Source organism: Cryptotermes secundus, unplaced genomic scaffold (genome assembly GCF_002891405.2).
Source record: "Cryptotermes secundus unplaced genomic scaffold, Csec_1.0 scaffold3730, whole genome shotgun sequence".
NCBI lineage: Eukaryota > Metazoa > Arthropoda > Insecta > Blattodea > Kalotermitidae > Cryptotermes > Cryptotermes secundus.
In genome coordinates this window covers 1-21269 of record NW_019738039.1, presented here as the reverse complement: position 1 = coordinate 21269, position 21269 = coordinate 1, and the positions used below count along the sequence as shown (strand labels likewise).

General features: G+C 36.7%; 1 protein-coding gene across 1 annotated transcript; it reads right to left on the bottom strand.

The window, feature by feature from the left end:
• Positions 1 to 267: 267 nt before the first annotated feature.
• On the bottom strand, positions 268 to 20890 carry LOC111870692 (the record flags this gene model as incomplete). The annotated part of the gene is made up of 5 exons (XM_023863159.2): positions 268 to 1687; positions 6552 to 6821; positions 7188 to 7410; positions 12565 to 12924; positions 20712 to 20890. Coding segments are annotated over 5 exons (1179 nt in total), but the record flags the coding sequence as incomplete, so codon positions are not given.
• Positions 20891 to 21269: the final 379 nt, after the last annotated feature.

Below are 21269 nucleotides of genomic sequence, written 5' to 3'. Positions count from 1 at the left end.
ACCTACCCTCATCAACTTTATCAGTATATCAAAAAGGAGTCTACTTTACTGGCATAAAAGTGTTCAACAATCTGCCACAAAGTATTAAAAACTTGGGCAATGATACTAAAAAGTTTAAATCAGAGTTAAAGAATTATCTACATGCTCATTCCTTCTACTCTTTAGATGAATACTTCAATGTAAATAGAGAATGATGTAAAATTAAGTTATATTAATTTTTAAGCTAAAATTGCCTGTACTTATGTATGTAACATTTTGACTTGTTCTGTATCCAAAGGTACTAACCTGCTTAGGATTTATAGAATGTAAATAAATTCAATTCAATTCAATTCAATTAGTATGTATGTTCCCATTAGTCGAGTGTATGTCACTTTTGTATCAAAGGCATTGCACTGAAAGATTCTGACTTGAGAACTAGTGCAGTGTGGCAATTTCAAAAAGTGAACAGTTGCCTGAGGATGGCCAAGTAAGGCTGAAACATCTAGCAGTTGATTGCAATTTTAATGTTATTTTAAATTAAGGAGAGATTGTGAACAGAGTTGCATTAAAGACAGACTTGAATGTGTAGAGTGTTAAACATATTAATCAGTATGTTACATTTAACAGTGTATTTACTCAAATACCACAAGTCCCTGAATAAATCAAGCATTCAAATTTTCATATGTTTTTATGAAAAAATAGAAATGAAATGCAAAAATTAAATAGACTTCCTGACTGAAAATAGCACTAAAACTGATACTAAATTAAATAAATGTTGCTAGTTCCACACTAACAATTTACAAAAGTACATGCGATGCTGATAAAATTACAGCAGTTTGAGTGGGGGATGGGTACTTACAACTATGCTGAATGAATTAGGGTTGTCTGAACTCATCATTTTGTCAGTGTAAAAGATAAATACACACATTTCTAATTGGAAGATAGTGGCAATAGGTTCCTCTGAAATGTTGGTATCCACCTATGGGAGTACATAGTGTCCTAACCCAGAAGACACAATTTAATTTTCTATTGTCACAAAAACCTAAAATGTCATGAAAAAAGACTTTCTTCTATCCTTCCAAATTTCGCATTTTGAACATGAAAAGCCTGCTTAAGACTGCGATTTAGACTAGTGCTGCATGCAACATTTACTCTACATTCAACTCCCTGGCCTGGTACAATTGTGTCTGTTCTTTTTCTCCTAAATCTTGGCAGTTTCTCACTAACAGTAAATGACTGTGAATGTATGCCTCATGCAAATAGTGCTGCTAAGTCTACTGCAGTGTGATTTTATAATATATTCACATGTGTAGCACTTTGTGGCACCTACACCCAAACCCCAAATATGACATACACCTGGTTTTTTACAAAAAGGTTTAAAAAGTGTATGGTATTCTTACTGTATAATTTTATCACATTATTAAAAAAATCCTTTGAATGATAGAAAGGACCCTATAAAGAATATGTCTGAATATTATTTGTAAGCATTTAATCTTCTCAAGCAGGTCCCCTGATCCTTCTATTAAGTGCTGGTTTAATCGGGTAACTCTGTGCTGTCCTATCACAGTAATCCACCCCACAAATGGAAACAACAGGCATTAACAAAACCTTCCACCAAAGCCTGAATGTCAGCTAAGCAGAATTCAAGGCAATCTGACGAAGCATGTTCTCTATCTGGCAGAGCCTTCTGGTATACAACAGCAAGATCCTGCAAACAAATATAACTATAAATTACTGTTACAACAGACACTGTACAAACCTGATTTCAGGTTTATTCCTTACAGCAATACATTATATTCTGACTTTCCAGTTAACTGGGATTAATTTAAATAACATTCTCATTGCATTTATTATGTAACCGAACACATAATTCTAGTGCTTTGTGACAAACTCATGTATTTGGCCATGATATGGGTTATGAAAATCTGTTGAGAGACAAAGGGGTACATTGTATTAAAAGCATTCAAATTTGTAGCTATTAAATTTGTTTCTGATTTTTAAATTGATGACACATTTAACAGAAAAGCATTCTAAGTGTTCACCATTATGAGACATTTTTACCAGTACTAAAACAAAAGTACACACTCAACATCACAGAAGAAATAATTTCTGCCAATAAATTTACCAGAAACCATACAAAGAAAATCAGAATACTGCATGCTAAAGACAGCAGGCGGAGGGAGAAAAGCATCCAAATTCCTCTGTGTAATAACATTCTGGCCTGTACATTCACTTCTCTTAATGGATTCATAGCGAAAAATTAACAAAAGAACATGATTTGTTCAAGTGAAAATGACAGGGATGTGGTGTGCCATGCCAATGTAATGGTACTTTCACACACCTCATTGCTTTTCTTTACTTATTAATGACCCTTGAATTCTTGTTGAAAAATTGATTACATTTATACAGATCCACAGTAGTTAAAGAATTGGTCTTGAAATTCCAGTATACAATTTTGTTGTAGAACCCAAGTATAGAAAAGTAATTTTTGGAATCACAAATGTCTGTGTATCTCTTACTGCATTTCTTCATTTGCTGGAGAGATTAGCACGTTTTCTTTATATCTGATGTTTAAAACCGCCACAAGCGCCTACAAGCATGAATACAATCAAAGGTGTTTTAAATGAAGGCATAAAGACTAATTGGTGATCGCTGATCTATTTTACAGTTCTGACAACATTTAATTCCTCTATATAGAGCATGGTTTTAAATAATATAGTACAAACATATAAACTGATCAAATATAGAAATACTGGTTTTGCCCCTAAAATCTTGCAAGTGAGAGATGAGGAAGTACAGAAACAATTGAAGTTATTCAGTGGGACAAGCTACAGAGTAAATCGGTTGATCAACTGGCAACTGCTTATTTTTGGCACATGTAATTATGATGTGCTTATTTGTTCATTACGCCAAAGAAAAGCCTTTGCATTATGTATGCCAACTAAGTAGGATTCTGCCCTTCCCACAAAGTCTTCAGTGGTGACAACATCATATAATGATGGTTACTGGTCCATCAGAGTATCTACCTTATGTATCTGTCAGAATTAATTGTGTCTGCATAAAACCCCAAGGCCCATAATCCTCTTCGCACACAATGCATTCAGAACAACAGCTTACTGCATCATGGAATGAAACTTCATGTATAATACGTGGATTTTCTCTGCTCCAGTATCTGCTATCTTGTTAGTTCATGCATCCATTCAAATATAACTGGAAATATACAGAATGTCCCAGGAGGAATGTGCCAGACTTTGGAAGGGTGTTCCTTATGTTAAAGTATGCCAATATAACCCAAAAGTCAAAAGTTGAACGGTTACAGAGATAATGGCCAGAGGAGTGTGAAACTTTGACAGGTGTTATACACTTGTTGATTACCAAATACATAATAAAACTGGCAGGAGTACGTAGTTTCTGTAATGTTAGTAATGTATGTAACATCAAACTAACTTGTGAGTGACATGAAGCCATTAAATTGAACTACAAGAAAACTTGGATGCCATGTCATAGTTGTCGTTACGATTCCAAGCACTATACATGACACATGAATGGCAAGTACTGACGTAACATGGCTGACTGCGCATTCTGGTATGCGAGTGTATGTGGCTAGTGTGAGCTGTCATCAACACATCATGTCCTGTCATCAAGGACAAACATCGATAAGACTTGTCAGCTGACAGGTACAGTGCGTGGATCTGCCAGAAGACCATACTTTTCTCGGGCCATTATCTCCATAACTGTTCAACTTTTGACATAGGTGTTTTGGGTTATATTGGCATACTTTAACATAAGGAACACCCTCCCGAAGTCTGGCACATTCCTCCTGGGACACCCTGTATATGTTAACTTAGGCCTATGTACACAATTTAATATTTGGCATCACATGGCTTGTTTAAAAACTCAAACTTTATTCCATGTTTTGGTGAACGAACACTAGTTTCCCTAATTGTAGGGCTTCAGATTTGCTCTGCATATAGTCAGTGTTTTCTGCATAAGAGCAAAGTCTCTTGCTAGCAACTTGTGTGGTTGGTATGGGTAAATAACGTCGAGCCAGAGGTTGAAGACAGCAGTACTACCAGTTATTATCTTTCCACCATACATGAGGCTAAATTAGTTAGTTAGTTAGTTATTAGAGAGGGTGGGTTTCCCCATGCACTTAGACCTAAGACTAAATTAAGTATTTGCTGATCTGATCTTTGACATGTTATTTATTTTCAGTAAGTCTGTTCATTTTAGCAAGTTTGTCAAAAGAACTCCATGGGGAACAGGATAGATCAGAGTTTTCTTGTACTTCTATTTGTGACTGTGGTTCTGGAACATGTTTACAGATTTCCTTCTCAAGTATACTTATTGCCAACTTGACTTCATCTTCTAATAATAGTATGGCTTTAAATTTGGGATCCAAAATCATGGCTAGAGCATCTGGTTTCGTTTTCCTGGAAGTGGGAAAATGAGCATTGAAAGCCCTCAGCAATTGCTTTGCAAATGTCAAGTCACTGTCTTCACCTGTAGTTCTTATGTAATTCTCCAGCAGTGTTTGCATGTTGCTTATTACAGGAATTACCATGGGGAGGGTCGGATATGATTCTCCACTTAATTCTGCATGTGCTTGGTTGATAGGTTGTAAAATGTTGACCATTTCACCTGACCATCTGCCACTCAGCTTTGAACAAAGCATTCCAGCTTGACACTCTCAGCTAACTCAGTAGAAACTGGTCTCTTCTGTTCATCAAGCTTTAAAAAACACATTATACTCAGTGTTCCATTAAGTATCAACACCCTGAATGACATTGTATTCAGGTTTCCCCATGTTCTTTTGCATTCGACCAAGTCTTTCTTGTGCTTGAACACTATGATGATAATGTCCAACTGTTGATCTTCCTTTTTTTAAATGATATAATGATACAAATTCCATCCCAAGTGCAAACAATATATTATGTGTCCTTGATCTTGTTCATCCACACTACATGTTTCGGCCTCAGACAGCCATCATCAGGTGTATAACACTCACGTCGCTGTCACACTGCACTCAGCCCAAAATTTAACATTTAAACCACTTTCCTTGTTCTTATCAACATCTACTTCGTTGATATCTGTCTGGATGTAGATTATTTTACACATGTTAATTTTGACGTACCTGTGGTAGCACTATAAAATCTTTAGTTCTAATTTTAAAATCCTTTAAAATTTTTTTTTCTCTAAATTTTAAATTTAAAATTGTTAGGGTTACTCGGCCTATGTCTAAAGTGATGCAGCGGCTAGTTCTTGTTTCCACACTGTATAGGTGTTATCCTGTGTAGTCTTCCTGTGTGCGTGCCGCTGTTATTCTTTACTACATGTAGTGTGGATGAACAAGATCAAGGACACATAATATATTGTTTGCACTTGGGACGGAATTTGTATCATTATATCATTTATCGTATGGAGTGCAACAGGATGCTTAAATATAATATTCCTTTTTTTACAGAGTTCATTGAAGCCTGATGTCAATTTCTTTGCATCATTTATGGCCAGTTGCCCCCCACATGAGCACATATCCAACCAAAATACCTGTAGTGCGACAGGCTGGTGATCACTATGCACTATCAATAACACTATGAACTGAAATTTGATGGTTGCTTCATCGACTGCAAAGAAAATATATCCTAGAAGCAATATTGAAAATGACAAAATAAACATCTAAACTCAATTTTTCAAACATTTTTATTAGTTCAAGTCTAGTTTTAATTAAACTTCATTCGACTCTAAATTTGGAACAACTTGCACAACCTTGGTTATATATCTCAATTTCCATACACATAAATAATTACACTGGGGATTTCCTGGCCTCTTAGCCAGTGGATACTGGGGACATCTTCCTTGAGGGTAAATTGAAAAAGACACTGAAGCTGCCACCTCATGTCAATACACTGCTAAAGAAAGAATGGGCAGAGTTTTGTTTCTATTCAACTTATATGTTTTCATGGCATGGTACTTAGTCTGAACCTTACTTTTGGTTTCTAAATCTCTTACACAACAAAATACATAGCACTAACTAGGAACCTTGAAATAATTAATACTGTGGCATATTTTCGCAAAGCAAGAACTGAGGAGCCATAGAAACAGCAATTGCTGGGTAACGGCTGTGTAACGCACAACAATATAGTCACTGTTGGAAACGGTACTTTCTGTGAAGTTCATGCTGAGACCATATAATGAGGCCCAGCTGCAATTACGAGAGTCCTCAGACAGCAATTAGAAGAGTATGAAGTTGGTGTGAGACGGCCATCCGATTGTGAGGATGTGAGCCCAGGAGCAGAGGAAAGTCCACTCTTGGAAGATGTTACCAAGCAGCACAGTGAAAATTGCTGACTAAGAAAACTGGTCTTTTTGTGGCAGTGGTCTGCAAAGTGTAGTCATGAGTTGTTTAAAGAGCCAAATAAATATGATTACCAATTCAAACCCCATCTATGGTCACTTGATCAAATGATAATATGTATGTAGAAACAAGGCAATCTGATTAAATGAAGCAGGTCAGATACACAAGGCATCACTGTAGTAAAGTATTGAGTTATACACCGCTAAAAGAAACTTACCCCACGAGATGAATGTAAGTCTATAGATAACATCATGAAGGCTTCCACATAGCGAGGGTGCAAGATGACAATATGCTGAACATTGCCATCTGGTGCCATGAACATTCGGCAGTGATCTCCATACTTTGCCATTAATACTTTTGACAGAGCTTGATACCAGCTAAGGGGCTGACAAAGGAGTGGTGAAAGACGTGAATCCATTTGACTTAAGGGCTCCACAATGGCAAGATTCCGCAGCTCACAAAACTCACTGTATGTAAGTCCTGCAAACTAATATAACAAAACACAAAATATCAGCAATATGAAACATTAGCTTCAAGTACACTATCTGGGAAGAATATAAAACTTCATGTAAAAGGAGACAGCTGTAATAATTCTACATTTAATCTAATTACTTTACTTTCCATACTGGTGTTAGGATTACAAGTTATAATTTTAAATGACTTCAAAATGATCCTGACTTCTGTCAGTTAAATTCTCTATCAGAAATCTACTAACAATGGAACAAATCCTACAACAGTTAATGTGTGAAGTAAAAAGATGAAGATAACTATCCTTCCCATAACTGTAACATACAGCTAACTGAATTAGAAGAAACTAATATGAAAAAGGGTTAAAAGGGGAACAAGAGCCTACCGCATCTCTTGGTGATACCTCCTCCCTATCTCTACGACGTTCCCAGTCACGAGAAGCTGAGCACTGCAGCTTGTTCCACAGCAGGTGTGTTCGACAATGCACCATTCCCTGAGTTACCATTGAACATATCCTTTGAACTGCGCTGTTGGCTTGTTCCAGAATCAACTGCTGCATAAGTTGTTCATGGGATGAGTAGTATCCCAGATAATTAACAGCTTCTTGCCTAGAAAGAAAGCTACACATTCAAGTACACTTCACAGATTCATTAGGAGTGTACAGTACTATTTAAATTTATACACTATAAATAATGAAAACTGCAAGAGCAGGTGTGATTAAAATCATGCTTCTAAAATGACCACATTCACAACTTAAAGTTTATTATCTGGCTGTAATTTAAGTGTTTCTTCTTTCCATAATTACCAATGATTATTTACTGCTACATTACAACTCATAAAGCTATCAAACTTCATAAGAGATCTGATCTCATAAGTTTATGGTGACATGTTTCTTTGAAATGTCAACTGAACTTTTGGTTGAAACAAATAAAGTGCCATACTAGAATATTATATTTAGTCTGTCTAACGAAGAATATACAGTACATAATTATAGCCACTTCATTAGTTTTTACTGTTACCCAACATGTTTCAGCTTCACTGTGCTGTCCTCATGGGAATTGGCAACTGTTTTTCAGGACAGGAAAGGAGTGCTGATGGTGGAATTCATGTAACAAGGGACCACAATAAGTGTACTGTGAAACACTAAAAGAAATGCGTAGGGCCATTCACAACAAAAGGCGTGGAATGTTAACATCCAGTGTAGTACTCCTCCATGACAACGCATGCCTGCATACACGTATAGCTGCTTGCAATGCTGGACTATTTCAACTGGGATTTATTTGACCATCATCCTTACAGCCCCAAACTCACTCCCAACAACTACCACTTGTTTACCTACCTGTAGAACTGGTTGGGATCACAGTGCTTCAACAATATTCAGGAGTGTCAGGATGGTGTCAAAACGTGGTTGAGTTCACAGGTGGAAGACTGCTTTGATGCAGGCATAAAAAACTTATTCCTCGATATGACAGGTACCTCAGTTCTAGCAATGACTATGTTGAGAAGTTGCTTAAGTATACACACATACGTATTTTGTAGACAATAATTTTTTCTCATTGATTGTTTTGTTAACAGCTCACCATATGTTACTTTCTGATCAGTGCTTGTCTTTTTAACATTATTAAGTTTAGTCCGTTATAGAATGATTAAACAAATGTTCTGTATTAATATACTCACATAATGAATAGTTCTAAGGTAAAGAATATATGATAACACTGTGGAGGCTTACCGAAGCCAAAACACGTTGCATTACATGGTCTAAATAAAACTGATATGGAATGCAATGATAAGCATGTAAATTTTAAGACATGCTTGAAATTTCATATTAGTAATAAAGCTTAATCTGTACATTTACACATGCATGCATGTGCATGCAGACAGAATTTTAAAGAAAAGCAGAAGGTGAGTTTATTAACAAAAACTTAATCTTCCAGTTTTGTATGTGTAAGTATTAGCTTACATTATCCAAATGGGACACCTATTTGACTTGAGAAATTATATCCATTTTTTGACATAACTTGTCACATTTTCATAGTATCAAAGAATGTTTGATATAAAACCACTACATTTCTGAGATAATTATTTTAAATTATATGCTTTTTTTTAAACATATATGTTATATTCTCTAGGGATTATTCTTTTGGCAGATTAGGCACACCACGCAAGATTATGAACATTTCTTGGGTTATTTCATAAACCTGCTGATTAAGTTATGTAGCAGAGGATAATTCCAATTGTGATTTGACTAGGATGTGGAAAGGTAAGATCATGTTCTACTTTAATGTGTTATCCTGTAATCACCCCAAGGGACCAAGTAAAGCCATAAAAACTTCAATCAAGGCAATGGTGTTACATCCAAGATACGTATTCAGAACCTCCAAAATATGAATCAGGAGTATTTAATTGCTATATTGCAACATCCTTCTGCCTTAAGAAAATTATAATTTCATTCATAGGGCTTCCATACACTTCATCAGTATCTAGTTAATATCAACATCTACCTTGGCTGCTACCCAAATGTGGTGATGTTCAAGTGCTCTAATCACCTGGAGGGCTATGCTAGTGGGAGCATAAGCTCCTGGCAAGGTCACCCAATTTAGGGAGGTCAAGTGGTAGGAGCCAGATAATATGTTGCCCCTGCTCATTCACACTGGGGTGATAAAGATAAAGCTCAGTTAGCAATGACTGGTTTGTAAGATAACAATATGAATGAATGCATGGCATATATCATTACTAGCAATACAACAACGACAACAACAAAAAGAAAAATTAGCAGGCCAATATATGAATCTCTACATCAGCACACATAATTGGCAGCGGACTTCTTAGAAATTGTGGCAGGAAATTAAACTGAAATACCAAACACATTCATAAATTGATTAAACAGATGATGATATTTTTTTCTTCTGAGATGAAAAAATTATATATAAAAGTGTTAGGTATACAAACATAACATACTATTATTTAGTAACTAAACGTCAATGCAAAACACTGGATAATATAAATGTGAGTGAGTAGCAGAAAAAATTACATGAGAATTTTGGCATGTTTCTTGTCATTTGGACCTGATTTGTCTAATGGATATTTAGTGATGCCAAATGTTAAAGTTCCGTACTACACTGAGAGAAGCAAGGACTATGACAAAATTGTATTATTTAAAGGGTTACCGCGACATGTGTCTGGAGGGACTGAGAAAAATCAGTGCTCACCTTGCTTGCTTGTTCTACTTTGACTTCAATGTACAAGATTATGTTCAATCCTACCAGTGGGAATGGTATCAAACAACATTTTCATTACTCTTTTAGCATCTAATAATACTGCAAGGTAAGTCATGACCGATCCATCTGCAATTTGCACTTCTTAAAATTCATTGTATGCTTCTTGGCAATTTCAGCAAGTAGTAGTGAGAAAACTTTATTACATGGGCCGAATTTAACACCCCCTATTGAACCCTGTCTGAGCTGTAAACCATAATGTTAGAATAACATACATTTAGAGAATAAAGTTTAGAGCAGGGTTTTCCATTCTCTAGGTTCACCAATTGATGTAAAAACCTAAGAATCCCTATCTTCTGTGCTAAAAGTTGTGGATGAATGATTACAATTCTTCCTTATTCATGAGGTCCCACATTCAATTTCAGGCCTAGAAACCAGCAACCATAACATAAAGTTTAAGTTTTCCTCACTTCTTCCAGGACAATGCCTCAAAATAGAACATAAACACTTCCTTCTCTATCCTTCCACTTCTAAATTCATGATTATCAATGTTGGCAATATTTAACCTATGCCAATAAGAAAGCATTGTTTAATAAACAGTGACTTAATACATAATACTATTTTTTGATTGAATATGCTGAGAGTACTTTTAACATGAAAGGAAGCATTTGACATTCTTAAATAAAAGACTGAAGGTCAGGTTTACAAAATTTAACAGCAAATATACATAGTATATACTTATGATCCCTACACTTACCATAATTATTTCCAATCTTTACCTGAGAAAAGAATGTTATTGTGATGCATCTCTTAAATGTGACAACTGACTGTGGTCTCCTGGATGGTAACACCACTGGTCTTGTCGGTGGATACCAACGTTTTAGAGGAACTTGCTGCTTTCATCTTCAGGGTTGAAGTGGCAGACCCTGAATGTACATGTAGCATGTTCCTCCAAACGTTGGTGTCCACCTACAAGACCACATACTTCCACAAGCCAGAAAACTACAATCTGAATATCAACTGCTGTCAAAATCTGAAATCTTACACAATTATGACTGTTATAATATACACAAATAAAATGTTGTGAATGTATGTGCTAAAGCCTACAAACAGAAAGAAGTGGTGATCACTAGGATGTGTCCTGTCACCAGCAATCAAGCATGCGGAGAGAGAGACAAGACACAAGTAAGCAAACATGAGTTCAGAAAATACATATTGGAGAGGCAGTGAGGGTGAAAGACTGTGAAGCTGATATATATACAGGATCAAACCGATCTATATATAGTATTCTACATGGTCAGTGAACACCTTCAGAACAGAAATCAGTTCATTCAAAACAAAAAAGTAAACAGCAGACTTTACTCTTCAATGTTAACCATATTCATCAGAAGTAGATGCCCTCCTACGGATACATGCTATAAAGCACCAGATATTTATAAAGTGCGTCACTGAAACCACTCTTTCTGAGTCCTTTAAATTTTCAGTATTATTTCAGTCTTATACTATTAGACCTGTTCATAAATTTGTAGAAAAATAATTTGTAAACCATAAAATACATTTTGTTAAAAGACATGACCAAGTTAGAGTCTAGAGCATTACAGATGGCCTTCAGATAATAGATTAATCTTTTATTGTACATATCATATAATACTAATATAAAATTATAATGCAGTCATATTCCAGTAACAAACAATAAATGTACCTGAATCAATTTTGTATCTCTACTGTATTAAACAGAACTGCATTGTTCACTCTGATCAACATATAGTATTATCTTCAAGGAATGCTTCTTGTTGTGCTACCTTACATAACTTCTTCATTTTGTTTCTGTCTCAACACAACTACCAGAATCTCATTCACATTTCACTGTGTATGATGTGTGTCACAGTGAAATGTGAACAAGATTCTGATAATTGTTGTGTTGAGACAGAAACAAAATGCAGAATGTCAAAATATTATAACCCACCTGCTTAAGGGAATGAGCTGAATGGTCGTAAGATGTATTTGTATGTATTATAATTTTTATTGTTATACACAGTGTAAACTATGTAAATCGCACATTTTCCATTTTTGATTGTGAAGCTGAAACAACCAGTAGGCATTGTATCAGTGTCACAACATGAATTATTGGCTACTTATTGTTATAGGATTTTACATTCCTCCAGCTGCAGAGGCAGTAAACACATCATGTTAACCAAAAATTCAAGTAGTGTAATTCCACTTTCAAACTTCTGTGTGAAACTTTCACCAGTAAACGTTAACACATGATTAAAACACTAAGATTATGCTCAACTACTCCTACCATTAACAAGTAATCACACCACATTTCTCACAACGAATCAGTCGACTTAGGAACTTTTTGAATTTAATTTAATTGAATACTCATACAATGGGCAGTTCAGGCAAAAATATTAGACATATGGTACTAATGTCATGGCCATCTTATGCTTGACTCTCCTACCTACAGCTATTTGATACTGGGTTAAATGCCTTCTTTTAACCTGATAAATATGTTTAAGATGTGAATCCTTCAACATGAGCTGGTACCTGATTTCGATGTGTTGTGTAGGTGTAGGCATCGATGTCACCTGGTCAGGGTTTGAGTCTGAGCTGCCTACATTTTCTGAGCTGGAGTCTGCATTATGATCAGTTTCATGATTTGATTCACAATCTTGTTCTGCCTCAGGCTCTGCCATGTGCTCAAGCTCAGGCTTGATGTTGGTTGTGGTGTTGCTATCTGCATCCTGGCTACCATGCCACTCTCTGCTCCCTGACCCAACACCAGCATTATCTATCTCCCCAGAGCCTCCCGCATGCCCCAGCTGCAGTGGTGTCATTACAGAAGCCGTTGAAACAGTGCAGAATTTCCCTAGCTTTGGCTCCATCTCAAGTTTGGGATAAAGTTCTCTACAGAGGGCAAGATAAACATTCAGTATAACTGAATACAGCGTTTGTTTACTTAAGCTGTAAAATAGCAGGAAATGGATTTAAAGACAAGAGTACAAGAATCTGGAGATCTGTCAGCCCCTCACTTTGACATAGGTCAAATTTAAAGAAGACCGTATTTTTTTTATTGCTAGTGGGGTGGGACTAAGTCCCTTGTACTGTGGCCACTTCTGGCATACTGTACCAGCCCCAGATGATAGGTGAGGATGATTGTGGAGCAATTGGTGGAATGAAGAATGGCAGGGGAAACTGAAGTATCTGGAGAAAACATGCCCCAGCGCCACTTTGTCCACCACAAATCCCACTTGACCAGACCTGGGATCGAACCCAGGCCGCCGCGGTGGGAAGCCAGCGACTAACTGCTTGAGCTACGGCGCGGCCTTAAAGAAGACTGTAAAGGAGCAAATATGAAGGTCATGGATGGCTCTAAACATAATTCTTTCAGCACTAAAAGTGTTTCAGCAAATATTTTACAGAATTGTTTATATACATCCTACATAAAACTTTTGTCCCGAAAACTCCTCATATAGGTTACTGGGATGCAAATTTCCGTTACCTTAGCTTGAAATGGTGGTGGATAATAAAGCTTCATGAAATCAAAAGAAGAAAAGAATATCACAAATAAACATTATTTTCAAACATTTTTATTGCACAATCAAGTTATTTGATTCAACTTGCTAAAATCATAATGAATAAGTAAGGTCATTTGACTCAGCATAAAGATAATATGGCGACTGTTGAGTTCTGTAAAACTGACACTTCATGTCACTAGTTATCAGCTCTTGTAATAATCTTACTTCTTCCTGTATGACACCAAACTAGCAGTATTTGTGGGCCATTCATCTTCAGTAGCAATACTCAACCAAACATTGAAATGCAAGAGGAGATTTAAGTTGCAGCCATTAGAAAAACCATTTTAACACAAGCTATTTGTGTCAGAAGTGGAAATGAAAATGGATCCAGTATGGCATGCAGTTTCAGAACAGTTAAAAGAACTCAAAAAGGACATAAACTTAAATACTTAAAAAGGACATATGTGTTGGCCAGGAAGAAATTAAAAAAAGAAGTAAACACCAGCAGGGAAGAACTTACAAATGGTGTAAGTACTTGACAAGACCAACTGGCAGCCCACCAAAATGAACTAAAGATCGAAACAGGTGACATGAAGGTTGTCCAGAGCAAATTCAATGAAACAATAACAGATATTCAGTTTAGTTTTGTTGATTGAGTTGGGTTTAATTACAAACATAAAACTGTAATAATAGATATGATAGACAAACAGTTGAAGAGCATCACGGCAAGAGTTAAACAGCAGGCTCAGAATCTTCATGGGGACTTTGGCAGTGAGTTGCAGAAGACATGAGAAGACACAGAAGCAACTTAATGTGACCAGGAAGTCACATGATGGGAGTTTGAGATGCAACTGGCAATAGTAAAGACCAAATTTGAGGGCTAACCACCAAGGAGAGAAAAGGACCAGGATGATGGGACAACTGACTTGATGCACTTTCTAGAAGACCATACCCTAAAGCTTGCACTCACTTCCAGAAAGTTCTATGGTAGTTGGGCAGCTGGAAAGTACAAATTATTCCTGCTGCCACCATGAGTGGCTGGGACAGTGCTGCCATGAGGAGGGAGCAGTTGGATTACAATAATTTGAGGCTGATTCTATGGGAAACGGAGGCTGGAGAGCATCCCAAATGCAAGGGCACTGCTGGCTCCAGTCCCACCCATAAAACTTAATGGTCTCAGTTAAACTCCCTGGCAGTGACAGACGGTGTGTTGGAGTGTCACTGGGTGTCACCTGATGGAAGGTCCAAGACAGACCAAATAGCTCTATGGTGGAGCAAAGTGGAGATCTCCATGGCATATCTCTTGGAGGACATTTAGGCATCAGAAAAACCCTGAACAAAATCAGACAATGGTACTACTGGCTATGCATGAATGGGTGCTGCCGACAATGTGACATCTGTGCATCCTGCTGAGGCCACTAAACCCAGAGCCAAGGCCTAACGAATCGGTATAATGGCAGGGCATGACATGAGGGGATTGCCAAAGCCAGCAACAGGATGAAAGCTTGCTATGACCACCTAACCAACTCTGCTGGATTCCATGAAGGAGACAAGGTTTGGCTGTACTATTCAACCCAGACAAGAGGGAAGATGCTGAAACTGCATCCAACCTGGGAAGGCCCTTAGAAGGTGGTTACCCAGATCAATGATGTAATATATCAGATCCAGCATCATCCCAGAGTGAAGATGGTGGTGGTTAATTGTGTACACCCTGGAGACATATTGAATTGAACTGAATTGAATTGAGACATATCTAGGCTCTACTCAGAATGAGTACCTCAAGAAGGGAGTAGTGAAATTGAGAGAATTGGGGGGGGGCATATGCCAGTGGCATACATTTTTCTCTGGAAGATTCTCAAGTTCATTCCCCCTTTCCTCCCCAATCAGCTTCTAGACTGTTCTGGAATGTGGAGCTGGCCAGAATGTTCCAGAACAAATATGCCATAACAAAAGTGTGTGGAATTAGTGAGCTGAGTCAGCATGTGTTGGAAGTGGCATGCAGTGTTCATGTGTGCTGAAACAGTAGAATGAAAAGCAAGATGTGAGTACCAAACTGGCAGTGACAAGATGAGTGCAAGAAGCAAGTTCAGTGGCGTTCACTGAAGTAGTTGTGAACGAAAACAAACGGACATGAAAACCATATCTGGTTACAGAAAATAATTGTTTGAAGACACAGTAAATAATATAAAATATAAAATGAGGAACAGATACAAGTTTTGCATATGATGAAACACACTAAATCACCTCTTTTTCTTTCATGGATTGTCACACCTTCTAACCAACAAATATTTATCATACCGAGCCATTTCCGATTTTGATACAGTTCCTAACAATCTTTCATTTTATGTGTCTGTTGCACCAGTGAACACGCTTCTGGCTTGGGAACTTATTACATTGATAATTTCTTTCCCATCAAAATTAAAGAATAAAGCTATATTAAAAGTCATATACATTCATTTGAAAACACATGCTACAAAGAATGTGTGACATGTTTAAGAGACTGCGTAGGCTGGCTTGGTGGGCAACACTCCTGTTTTTTATTTGGAAGGTGCTGCATTGAAATCTTGGCGGGGACATTGACTATCCAGACTGAGGTTTCTTGTGGATTTTCTCAGTCCCTCCAGGAGAATGCCAGGATAATACCTTTAAAGAGGCTTGATCTCAGGTGCTATAGCTATAGTTCTAATAACATAGGTTATCCAGTGACTGAGGTTAGCTCTTTCTAAAAAACCCAACAGAATAGGTGCCTCCCACTCTTTCACCTGAGGATGGAAACAGATTAAGTTTCTGAAATATTGTGTTATTTAGTTATTTTTTACAATATTGATGATGGATGAAGTTCAGAAACCCAGTAATCTTGAGTGTCATACACCATCATTAGGACCCTTCAGAATCCTCTTTCTTATATGTTGGTGATATTTTTTTTATGGAAGATCCATATTAGATCTGAATAACAAAATATGAATTTAGGATATAAAAGCCAATTTGGCACAGCATTTTCCTTAAAGGGTTGAGTACACTTCTATACTTACACAATAAAGAAGAAAACTTTTCAGATAAAAGTGGACTAAACTGATACCCAGAGGCTGATTTTCAATTGCATGTAAGTCACATATGAGATGAGAAATGATGCAAGCATGCAGAATAACTAATTTAAAAACTTTTCCATATCATGATAATCCAAGTATAAGATTGCTGATTAACGTTTTTAACTCCTTGGAACCTAATGCTGAATGTAGCTCATCAGAATGGCAAAAACTCATGGCACAGAACACTGAGGTGACCTGTTTTTGATCTTTAACTGAAACTGGCAACATAGTTAAGAACATCTTGTACTGATGGCATCTTCAGTCAAAGAAAACTCTGAACTAAACACTGTAAATGTTTCCTATAAAACAGTAAGAATTCTAATATTTTTCAACAGCTACTGACAAGCTTTGAGAATCACGGTGTTCACCTTAAATGTAGCTCTTTGGCTCTGTTCTGTGGCTGAAAAAAGAAAGCTTCAAGAGGATAACTGCATAGACTATGGTTGATTTTAAGTTTCTTAATGACACTTTCTCATGTGCACAGATTATAAAGTGTTGGCCAGTGGGAGCAAGCATTTTTCAGTTCCCTGCTGTAAGCAAGTGGCTAATATAATGGAACTCTTGCAGAAACAAAGTTTCGTTATTGTCCAATACTATTTCTTGAAAGTAATGTGTTCTAAGAGCCCACTATCATGAGTTAAACCTTTGCCACCCCCTAACATTCTAGAATAATTGGGATTTTAAATATCACTGCACTGGCTTAACAACCAAGTATGCTGTCAACCTGACTGTTCATTTGCATGCTAAGTGTTGATGAATTTGCATTCAGATGAAGTTACACAATTCCTTGGATCCTTTCATGCATAGACTGTCTGTAGCAAAATATCTTGGCCAGATGACTTACAACAATAACACTGATGTCACTGTGTCACCATCTGTACTTCAGAATTAACATTAAGGTCACAGCTCAAAGAGTGAATGCACATAAAACTGTCATTACAGTGTAACAGTGACATATCCAATATTTTGAAGAGTTACAGTTCTGTAGAATCATGGAGCAAAGATGAAGACCACAACAAAGACCAATGTGAATAGACAGGGATAATGTTCATGTAGCTATTGATAATGCCCCATTCACAAGAAAAACAGCTAATATGAAACAGAACCAGACTTTCCTTCTTCTTTTGCAACTTTAAGGACTGTCCCACAATGTTTCTGGCAGCAATGTTGAAAAGGGCTACTTCAATCTATTTGTAGATAGATTTTTCTGTGAGATGGTAAAAGATGAAACTAGTACATTTATTACCCTCTCAAACAACATTAAAATATAAGTCATACGTGTCCCCTGGGTAGTGCAAAATAAGCAACAAACCTGGCAAAGCTTCCCAGAAGAAAAGTACAAACTTCTTCAAGATGCAACAAAGCAAGAAATTGAGTGCTCTCTATTGGGAAGCAAGAAGCAAAATGGGTTTAATGATCCAAAATGCAGCCATTGGAAACAAACCAACCAACATTTGTGTGTACGTCAGAGGCAAAGAATGAAATCAGGCACTGCAGAGAATGTGATATATTGTGGTTTGAATGAGCATTATAAGTCATTAAATATTTTGATCAGGTCAGTCACTCAGACTTTGTTCACAACTGCAGTGAACCAATACAGCTAACTCTGCACCCTTAGCCTATAAGAAATGAGGTGTTGGCAGGATGGGGACTGATTGTACTCTTTGGCTTTACTGGAGGTGGTCTGTGTGACCAACAGAAAACAGATGGTGAAAGAACACAATATGCAGTGCAGACACTTTAGTTCCAGATGTCAGAGCCTGAATGAGACTCATAGAAGCATGGAAGAGAGATCAGTAAAGCTGATGATAGTTATCTTTAGATGCCTGTGTTTTGCCCTAGCTGAATGTGATTTGATCTGATTGAGTCGGGATTTGTTTAAATATATTTTATTAAGATATTTCATATGTCAGATGAAGGATATGAATCAAGAGACAGGAACCAGAATATTTCTTATTATTAACACATTCAGGACCAGAGGGGCCAATTGGCCCTCTACGTTTCTATAGCACTGCGGACCAGGCAGGCCAATTGGCCCTTTTCTGACGTGTTATGTTGCAACCAACTATATCTCACTGTGTGGCCACGTTGCATCACAACTACTGCATAGTTGACCTCAGGAATGTTTGCTAGCTTAGCCAGTAACATGATCACGGTCATTTCCTGTCACATCCTAAAGAAAAAAGCCTTTGTTCGAGTCCAAGCTTCCACATATGAACCAGGAAGATAGCAGTTCAACATGGATCAGAGACGAAAGCAGTTGCAGGCGAAGAGTTCTCTCGGAGAACAAGAAATATTAGATTTGTTCTCCGATGAGCTATCAGACTTGCCAACTGCTTCGTCTTCTGAGAGCGAGGCCAGCCTCAGTGAATGTGACAGTGAGAGCTCTCTTCACAAAGGGGAATGTTTCCAGAGATATCACATGCACAAGCACTTCTAGGAGCTCTGGTAAATGTTCTCTAAAAATTTTAGTTCATAAAATTAATTAGGAGATTTTATATTAATTTTTAAAGTGAACACTGCACAAGTTAGGGTGCTAGGCTTAAAAACCCCGGTCCCCAGGGTGATTTAAATATTTAAACAACCGGTCCGCAATGTGTTAAGACAAGTGGTTTCTAAATTTTGGAAAGCATAAGCAAGTCAATCATTTAAAAGGTTCATTTGTGTATCAATTTAGGAACAATGTTTTATAGCAAGAATGATAATATGGAAGAGAAGGGAGAATTCAGTAAGTAGGGTGATGTTTACTGTGATAAATATTTATGCAGTGTGCCATATTCTAAGAAAATCCAGTATGAAAAACCTATTCACTTTTTTTCAGTCATAATCAAATATTTCCTCAATCAGTGCAACATAGCAGCTCTATACTTCTAGCTAACTTTTAAATGTGAACATATGAGGGTAAGTGACAAATGCAGCAGGTTTAAACAACCAATAGAAACCTGCAACTTCAGTATAGCACGAATAATGTTAAAGGAATTAATTATTTGGATGTGCATTATGAAAGCATCATAGTAATAGCATGTGTGGGAATTGCAGAGTATTTTTTTCCATTCGAGTTAGGATTTATGAATATACAAAACTGGTGAATTGTGGAATAAAAAATGTTTTATAGAAGTAATTAACAAATATCTGCAACACTTTAATCATGATTAAATCACAAAAATAATGCCTGAAAAACCTATACTTTTAATGATCTTCACAGAATAATAGCTTCAAAATATCTCCTGTTCAGAAAACTGACAGCATACAATTCTACAGAAATAAGTGTAGGTATCTTTTCTGTCTTCAAGTTCGCATCTCAGCAAATGAACACAGCTCTCAGTTTATCTTCTGTAAAAATATTTATGACAAAGTTATTTGCACTTTGGGGTGATATTACAGTTTTCCAATAAAGGTATGTGTAAAATGTATGACCTTCACAGCAAAATGATATAATGGAACAGCAACAAAAACAGATAACTGTACGTTGTGAAGAGCTCAGTGAATCCAATCAGGAACACAGCATTGCCCAGACTGTCATCGTCAATTATTATGTGCATCCTAAATGTATCATGTCCATTTCTACTAAGCAATGTAATATGCTCTATAAAATGTATTACACTGTTAAGGAAACTATACAGCATATGGGAAGAATCAAAGCTTATGCCATTCTCTTTACTATTTTCACTACTTTTAGCATGAAATAGATAGTGCCATGTACAATACTGATTTCGCTAATTCCTACATTTAAGAAATGCTGGCATGCCAAAATAATGAAGGATACCAGTGTCCTCTTCCTTCAAGCATAAACAGGAAAGCAACAGCAACAGAAGTAAAATACAAAACACAACACCAACATTCACAAATCAAACTTCAAGCCTCAAAAAATTCAAGACAAAGAAATCATTTACATGCAGAGTACTTAAGATAATGACTTCAGGCTTTGAAAAGATTAAGTTTACTTGATTATGCAACAAAATAATGCAAAAAGTATGTAGAAGTGTGTGTCCTAAATAAGTCAAATAATTACATTATTCAACACAATTTAAAGAGTAACAGAGGCGGAATATGAAACTGGAAATATGAAGCTCGTTTCACCCCTCACCTCCTGCTGGTAAGTATGATGTAATATTTCATATGGAGGTTACTCTGGTCTGACTGATCATCTCGATCATGTGCAACAATCAAAGTTGCATCAAAGTCATCTGTATGCTTGTTGTCATGCACATCTCGATAAGCGATGGGTGGTGTACTATCTAGTTGCACAAGTACATATTCATTGTCCTGAAATATGATAAGATAAGATTACTATACACATTTAAATTTTTGTTAATATGGAATTAACTTACAAATATAGAATACATCTTCATTTATGAAGCTGATCTCAGACCATTACACGTAATTTATTTACATGAAAATTCTCTTAAGTACTGAGAAGTTATTAAATAAGGAATTATGTTTGAAACATTTACATGTCACCAAAATTCACCATGTGATAAAAAACCGTTATACTGCAGTCAACACAATGTGGTCTACACAGAACCTTAAACATCAGCTACATTTATTTATTTATTTATTTATTTACAATTATACATTCCGTTGATCCTTATGGTACAGGTGACCAGTGGATATGGATTTTGTCCCAAGCTAATAGATTAAAATA